The sequence below is a fragment of the Nycticebus coucang genome, chromosome 1 (genome assembly GCF_027406575.1).
Source record: "Nycticebus coucang isolate mNycCou1 chromosome 1, mNycCou1.pri, whole genome shotgun sequence".
Lineage (NCBI taxonomy): Eukaryota > Metazoa > Chordata > Mammalia > Primates > Lorisidae > Nycticebus > Nycticebus coucang.
This window is the reverse complement of record NC_069780.1, coordinates 143,912,406-143,920,924: the sequence shown is the minus strand read 5'-3', so window position 1 is coordinate 143,920,924 and position 8,519 is coordinate 143,912,406. Positions and strand designations below refer to the sequence as shown.

Sequence of the window (8,519 nt, the reverse complement as noted above, 5' to 3'; positions counted from 1 at the left end):
ACTTTCTAACATATACATATACAATATACATATATATTAACAATTTTGTGTATTGGAAACATTTAAAATATATTCTCTTAACAATTTTAATACCCCCCCTCCCATATCTTGATTTGGGAAGCTGAAAATTCTATTTAAAAAGAAGTGGTCATATGAACGAGAATAATGGTGGTCTTTTTTGTAAAGGATATTTCATCTGATTTGTTCACTGCTGTATTCTGAGTATGTGAAACAGTGCCTGGACCTAGGCACTCCTGAAATATTAATTGAATGAACAAATGAATCCTGGCCACCAGTCCTGAGCCATAGCCTCTCCTGTAATCCACCTCCATCCTATTGTAAATACATGTTGGTGAATAATTTCAATTAGAGTCCTATATCTATATCTTCTGTTCTTTTAAGGTTAAAATCAGCTTCAACAGTCTGCTTTCTATTTTCCTGAGTTATTCCAAAGTCAGACTAATTGTTTCCGGAGACCGTGAAGCATACCATGTTTTACAACATGCTTCCTCTTCAAGGCCTTGGAGAAGTTTCAAATACTATCTCATCAATCTCTACAGCTATGTAATAAGAGAGGTGATTCCCATTATATCCTTCTCCTTTCTGCCCCCCAGTCAGGCTGTTTCCTGTCCTTTCTTCAAGGAAGAAACAAGCTTAGACACAATGGAATAACTGTACAATAACCTGCCAGGACAGACAGCTTTTTGACATCTTGTCCTGGGAGACTTTGGGACCAACTGGGCAGCTGCACAGGTTTACAGACAGGTGGCATGGAAATGCCTGGAATAAGATCAGAGAGTGAAGAGTCTGTGGACTCAACCCATCACCTTATTACTGCCCTTTCCAAGCAAAGCAAGTTGAAAAAAAAAAAAAAAAGAAGAAGAAGAAATTCACCAGATACTTTAGCCTCACTGCTGTGGTTTAAGTTTGTGGCCCTCCAAATTCACATGTTGAAATTCTAACCCTCAATGTGATAGTATTAACAGATGGGACCTTTGGGAGTTAATTAGGTAATGAGGATAGAGACCTCATGAATGGAATTCATGCCCTTGTAAAAGAGGCTCCAGAGATTTCTCTTGTCCCTTCTACCATGTGAGGTTCCAGAGAAAAGATGACCATCTAGGAGCAAGGAAGCAGGTCCTCTCCAGACACCACACCTCCCAGCGCCATGATCTTGGACTTCCCAACCTCTAGTACTTGTTTATATACGAATTTCTGTTGTTTATAAACCACTCAGTTTATGGTATTATGTTGTAGCAGCCTGAACACACTAAGACAATAATGCTCTAGTTTTTCTAATAATGTAAGAATCAAATAGGTCCCCTGTGGTTTTTAATAAGTGGACTTGAAAAGTGACCTGGATTTCTGGGCTCTCTCCTTGGTTAAGTGGACAGATCCAACCATTAGATTTCATGTACCATTCTTAACCCACTGCCTAACCTGGTATTTTTCTCTTCCTGAAAGGCTATTGTCCCTCAGCAGTGTGCCCTCTTCAAAAAGCAAAAAGCACGTACTACTAAAAAAAGTAATAACAACAATAATCAGGGAATGGAACCAGTCACTGTTCTATGTAGCAGCACTCCTCCCATACCCACTCCAATGGCAGATTGCTCAAATGCTGGGACATGTATCAGTACCTTTTTCAGCCGGCCCCTGCCATCTGGGCTGGGAATTCTTTCAGCAGAGGACAAAGCCTTTTCACATTTACAGACGAAGCTGCAAAAGGAAAGAGTCATAGGAGAAGCAACCACTGACTTTTCCTTTTCTGTCACTTGCCCAAATCTCCCTAGCTTGAACACTCATCAGCATCTTCTGCTCCCTCTCTCTTCACATCCAGACACCAAGTCCTGCCAGTTTCTTCTTTAATGTATTTTTCATAGACTTACTTGTTTTGTATTCCTTCTGCCAGCCTCCCAAATTCAGGCCTTTATTGCTTCACACCTGCCTCATTGAAATTACCTCCAAACAAACACTTAGAAGTGGTCTCTCATTATTGGTTGTCCCTCTTGGCTAAAATTATACTTCCAGCTTTTTAATCTGGTGTTGAAGTGTCTGCACATATCATCTCTGTCCTTACCACTTTTCCTGTACTTACCACTCTATGTGAATCTTCTGTTTTGCTAAAATGATCTAATTGACATTTCTAAAAGGATCTGCTAGCTCAAATTTAAATAGTATATTGTGTGTGAAAATCACTTGGCAAACTCGCAAACATTACATAAGTATGACTTATTTTTGTCTTGTACCTATCCTTGGTAACCTTGTTGTAACCCTTTGATGGTTAATGATTCTCTCCTCAATCTTATGCTCTGCCTCTTACTCTGCTCTAAACATGCTTCCTCTTATGTAGTTATCTCCCATTCCTTTGGCTTTAGACCCATCTTTTTTTATATCTTCCCAGACTCTTCAACTTGACGCAACACATGAGCGGTTTTGAATTTGCATCTTTCTCTCCATAAACAACCACCTCCCTAAGCAACCCAGGCTAGTAATCAATATCCAACACTTACACAGAAATTTCCTCTTAGGCCCCCTCTTGGCAGAAAAAGAAATAAGGCTCTCTTTTGTCAACTCATAAAGAATGTCTGCATTTTCATCCCACCTCCATCTGCCCAGGGCTCAATCCTAGATGCTCTATACAGCATTCTCTGCCCTTTTTTCCCTGTCTACCCCAAGCCCACAGTGATCTTTGTCCTCTGCATATAGAGCCAAACTCCTGTGACTTGTCCAGTTATTTGCCACTTTGGTTCTGCCATAGGTGCTTCATAGTTCATTCCTACATTCCCAACTAGGTTGAATGCCCCTTCAAGACAATAGCATCTGGTTTCTTATATTAATTTGTGGCCTCATATTTCCACATTATCAATTATTGGCTGGCATGTGATCACTGATAATGAGTTAGTGGAGTTTGTTAGTCACACTGGAAGTGACTGATACCAATCCCCTCTCTTAGTTGAGGAGTTGATGAAGACCACAGACGGCCCTGTTGAAAGGGCCAAGAAGGAACATACCTAGAATCCAAGAGACCAATGTGCCAAACTCAGCATTTTACTCAATGCCAGGGACACATTATAACATTTTCCAAATGAGAAACTTCAGAAAGTTCTTGTTCTGTCAGTGCCTCTGATTTCACTTTTCATTATTGGATTAATCCCTGAACCAGGCTTCAAGAAGCTTCAGAGTATTCTCTTCTGTGGCCATAATAGCCCTGATTTCTGGGGATTTGACTGGGCTCACCTTGCTGGACAGCCATCATTGTCACACCAGAAAGCAATAAAGTTAGCCACTATAACAATAGATGTAACAGGTGTTTCTGATGTTTCCAGTGGGGGGGAAGAGCACAAGAATTAATTTTAACACAGTAATAAGTCTTACATACAGGACACCTCTACCAAAGGACACGCAGGCAGAAAAGAAAACGCCCCTCTACTTTTAACTGAGTAACAAATCCCAAACTAACAAGCTACTTCTTTTTGTAATCAGGGAAGGCCATTTTCTTCTAGCTGGATATTGTGGGAAGACAGAGGAGCGTTTTCATGACGTTTACTGCTTTTAAAAAAGCCAGGATGGACTCCTGTCACTTTTGCCAGAGGCTGCATTTCCCCCACACATATCTCCCACCCTGTCCATATTAATCAGACAGATAACTGTATCTGTCAATCAGGGAGATGCATGGTTTTCTGCCAAAATGATGAGAAGCAACTTTCTCTTCCCAGAAACAGAATTATTTCTCTCAGTGTTACACCCCTGGCCAATATAGCAGAATCTCCTTCTGAAAAAAGTATTTTTTTGAATTTTAAAATTTTACAAATTATACAAATAAATACAAGTAGGTAGAGATTTTGATTAAAATAAAGACACATGTGTTACTGAGATCAATTTATTGTAGCATTATTATTGTAATGTCCTTTATTGTCACAGGGAAAAATGAAGGCCAGTTCTGATGCATAAATATTTTACCTTAATCCAAATACTTTGATAGGAAATAAAAGGCATCAAGGGCTCTTTAGAACTATGCAACTCTTTTATTTCTCTATTTTCTCTATTGCTTTGACAATTGTAGGTTAACTGGCTGCTACTTCTCCATTCTTGTATAAATCTTCCAAAGTAGGAAGAACAAATGTCCAAAAATCATTGTCATATAATTCTGCAAAAGAGACAAACTAATAGAAGACTCAGAACTTCTAACTTGCTGGCCAAGGCATAATTCAGTTGAGCAAATTTAGTGTTTGAATTATTCTAAATATAGAATTTGTTCTAAAATTTCAGCAAAACATACCAAAAAGTTTGTTTTCTCACATAGCTCTATCTGGACTATTGTGAACAAAAAAGAAACTGAATTTTCAAAAAATAATTGTACTGGAGAAGTCTCCACTGCAGACTCCTCTGGGTGTTACATGTGCATAGACAAGCTATTCTCAAAGTTCTTAACCTTTGTCTATTTAAATGAGAGGTGGTGTCTACTTCCAGAGAAAGAGACACCAAATGGAGGGTTTGTTCAATCTGACAAACAATAAAATTCTTCAAGTAATGGAGCTGTCCTTTCACCTTCTTAATTATAAATACAAACGAACTTTTTCACTGACAACTTTTGCAATCTGTAAATTCAACACAGTTCTCAAAACAGCAGCTGCAAACAATTAAAAGGTACAGTGGAAGGGAAAGGGGATTAAGTACCAATAACCGTGTGTGATTACTGCAAAACAGAAAGGTTCTTCATCAGGAAAATTAGAGGCTAGCTCTAACTGTACCAAACTTTCAATCCCTATCCTGTAATTGGAAAGTTACATTCAAAGGGAGCACCGAAATAACTTCCTTTTCTGGGGGCAGCAAAAATTATAATCGGTTTCTCAACAGGAGCTGCAAGGCTGAAAGAATAACTTTAAGGGAAGGAATTCTTGGCATGCTCCACAAATTCAGAGGGCGGTTTCCCTTGACTCCCGGTGTAAATCAATAGTCAGGCCAGGAAGCAAACAATCCCTTATGAAACTTTCAGAGACTCCCCAAGGAGAGCGCTAGTCCTCCGTGGGCCCGCTGTTCAAGGTAATCTGATTCTGAGATCACAGATAATACTAACCTATTGGGACCCGTCCGATTGGAAGCCCCAAATTCCTATTTGGAAAACAAAGTTCTGCTAACTTTGTGTCCTGGATGTCCCGGAGGACAAATCCAGTTCAGTGTCTGGATGAGCTAAACAGAGCTATTCCCTAATCCAAAAAGGGCAAAGGGCTATTTAGGAGGGAAAAGTCTGCATCCCAGAGATAAAATTGCTCTTTTTGGTTTCACAAGGAGAGCCAGCCAGCTTCGCCCTGGGATGACTTTCCCTCTCGCCGCCCCTCAGCGCCACCCCTAGCCTTGGATCGGGGCCTCTGGTTACAGGAGTTCCTCCGGCTCCAGCGCCGTTGGTTTTGACAAACTTTAACTTGTCCAGCCGCACTTCAGCGCAATCCCAGCACAGGTGGAGAAACCCGCCTGCGGGAAACCGCGGCCGGCGCTGGGAGCGCGGGGCGGGCGCCCGGCCCCAGACCTGTCCGCAACCCCAGCGCGCTTACAGCAGCTGGCGGGCGCCTCCCGCAGTAGGTAAGTGGAGACTCCAGGAAGAGCCAACCCTCCAGCAAAGGGGAGTCGGTGGTCCCCACTGTACGACTGTCAGTTTCTTTGGTGAGCGCTGACACGCACAAAATGGTCCGCGCTCTCATCGCTCTCCCCCACGGGCCCGGCCTAGTGCTTACGAGTCCACTCTAAGAGATACCTTCTAGGCACTTGTTTTGAGTTCAGGAAAACAAAGCAAGCACCGGTTGTGCACGAGAGAATTATTTAGAGTCTGCGCGGGGAGGCAGAGACTCCTAGGGCATCCGTGGCACGGGAAAAACAGAGTCTACCGCGTCTCCGAACCAGCAGACAAGTGCATCCGGACCAGCGAGCGTAGAGAGGAAACAAAGCGAGAGAAGGTTTAAACCCGAGAAAAGTGAACATCTTTAGCAACAGAGGGCAGGGCGGGAGAGGTGGAGCGAAGTCCTGAATCTTAAGTTCTAACTCTAGGAGTGTGGCGGTCAGGCGGAAGCCCGCAGCCGGCGCGGCGGCTATGTGTACAGTTTATTTTTCTGTTTGGATTTTCTGCCTTGAAGGGCTGAGCCTTAAGTTTTCAGTTGTTGAGATCAAAACTGACGCTAAGCCAAAAGTCTGAGCCCCTGTCGCTTCTCACAGACCCCGGCAGTTCTCCGGGTCCTCCTGCCCCACTGCAGGGGCTTCTTTCCACAGAGCGCCAACACCTGGCACAGAGGGTTGGGAGGAGACAAGGTCTGGGAGCCGCGACCCACGGCTGAGAAAGTCGGAGGAAAAGTAGCAAGTTATCTTCGGTGTCGATCCAGACGGCTGAGGGAGGCAGAGTGCGTGGGGCGCGGGCAAGTCCTGCAGCCCCCGCTCGCGGGCTCCATCATCATCGGCGGCAGAACTTACACTTAATAATCTTTTTAAACGCGTTTTGAAAGTCCTTGTTGAAGTACGCATAGATGACGGGGTTGAGCAGAGAGTTGGAGTAGCCCAGCCAGTTGATTATGGCGCCCAGCAGGGCGGGCATGTGGCAGCTGCTTTCGCAGAAGGGCAGGACCAGGGCCACGATGAAGAAGGGCAGCCAGCAGAGGATGAAGGTCCCCATGATGATGCCCAGCGTCTTCACCGTCTTTCTCTCGCGAGCCAGGGCCATCTTGCGCTTCGCCTCCGCGTTGCGCTCATTCTTCCTCTCGAAGGAGGAGGGCGCACACGGGGCAGCACCCGCCTCGCTGGGCAGCGGGAGGTGCTCTTTGGAGTTGCCCACCCGGTGCACCTCGATCACCTCCAGGGCGGCGCCATCGTCGCCTTGCCTTACCGCGCCGTTGGCGCACGGAGCACCCCCAGCCGTGTTCTCCACGCCCAGCCTCCAGTCCCCGGAGCCCGGCTCTCCATTCAGGCTCCTGGTGGGCTGCTGGGCCTGCGACGCTCCTAGGCGGGGGTCGGCTGTGGTCTTCTCCACCTTTTTGACAGTCTTGCGGATGCGGAAGCGCGCAGCTCGGAATATGCGCCCGTAGAGAACCAGCATGAGTAGCAGCGGGATATAGAACGCTCCGAAGGTGGAGTAGATGGTGTAGCCGTGGTCTTTGCTGATGGTGCACGCGTCGGGGTCCGAGCGGTCTTCCGGGGTGCGCCAGCCCAGCATGGGCGGGATGGAGATGAGAAAGCCAATGAGCCAAGTGAGTGAGATGAGCGCAGCGGCGCGCCGGGGCGTCCTCTTGTTCACGTAGTCGATGGGGTCGGTGATGGCCCAGTACCTGTCCAGCGCGATGGCGCACAGGTGCAGGATGGACGAGGTGCAGCACAGCACGTCGAGGGCGATAAACAGGTCGCAGGTGACTTGGCCCAGAGTCCACTTGTTGAGCACCTGGTACAGCGCGGCCATGGGCAACACCAGCACTGACACCATGAGGTCAGTGACCGCCAACGAGCCGATGAGATAGTTGGCCACGTTCTGCAGGGAGCGCTCCAGGGCGATAGCCGCCACCACGCACGCATTGCCCAGCACCGCGCAGAAGATCAGCGTCCCCAGCAGCAGAGAAGTGATTACCTGGTAGCTGAAGGTCACGTCGGAGATGCCAGTAGCGTTGCCACCTGTCCCAGGGGGACCCTGGGACGCTGTAGTGTTGTTTCCCTGGCCAGGGCTGAGCACATCCATGCCTGCGCGCCTGGCGAGGGAAGGGGGAGGGAAGGAAAAGCTGCGCGAGGATCCCTCTCGCCCCTCCTCTTAGGGTCTTCCGCCCCTCTCCAGGGAAGTTTCAGGGGGAGGGATGCAGGGACTCACGCAGGAAGTTCTTACTTCTCTGGCGAAGGTATCTCGAAGCAGCAGATTTTAGGAGCTTCCAGGGCTCGAGCAGTCCAGCGCGCTCAGCGGCTCCAGCTGGAAAACTGGAGTTGGCCTGAAAGCAGCTCTGGCTCTCCGGGCGGCAGAGAGGAAGCTGGAACGTCTGTCACTGTCCATTTTACTTTGCCGCTCCCCAACTGTCTGCCGGAGCTGGAGCCTCCCCACTAGCAAACAGTCTCCAATCCCAGAAATATCTGCAATAAAGAAGCCCCATCCTCCACGGTCATTCTGTGACCCTCTCTCTCTGATTCCTTCTCTCCCTCTCTCCTCCCATCTCTCCTCTCTCTTCAGCCTTCTCCTCCCCGTTCTCCCGATTAGCCTTCTGTTTCAGTCTCTTCCTCTCCACTCACCCTTTTTTATCCCTCTGTGGGTCTCTCCCACTCTAACCCTCCCCAGCTAACAGCTCCCCAACCCCAGTGCCTCTTTTCTCTGGGTCCCCGCCCTCCTATCCCTCCAGCTCAGCGTCTTTGCATTTAAGTCCCTTTTTGTCAACAGAGACTCAGAACTCCCTTACACACACCGGATCCGCCGGTCAGTCAGACCGATGTTCTAACAAATAAACTCCGCCTCCTACCCAGCCAAACTCGGGGGTGGGGAGAACTACCCCATAATCTATCAAATTCTT

The 8,519-nt window shown here is 47.1% G+C and overlaps 1 protein-coding gene across 1 annotated transcript; it reads right to left on the bottom strand.

Moving 5' to 3' along the window:
• Nucleotides 1-3,879: 3,879 nt before the first annotated feature.
• HTR1A (5-hydroxytryptamine receptor 1A) lies at nt 3,880-8,244 on the bottom strand. The gene has a single exon (XM_053596258.1). The coding sequence runs from the start codon at nt 7,706-7,708 to the stop codon at nt 6,440-6,442; it is 1,269 nt and encodes a 422-aa protein (XP_053452233.1). The 5' UTR covers nt 7,709-8,244; the 3' UTR covers nt 3,880-6,439.
• Nucleotides 8,245-8,519: the final 275 nt, after the last annotated feature.

What these genes read in the sequence shown, in the direction of transcription:
- HTR1A (XM_053596258.1), bottom strand. Translation starts at nt 7,708, where the DNA reads ATGGATGTGCTCAGCCCTGGCCAGGGAAACAACACTACAGCGTCCCAG.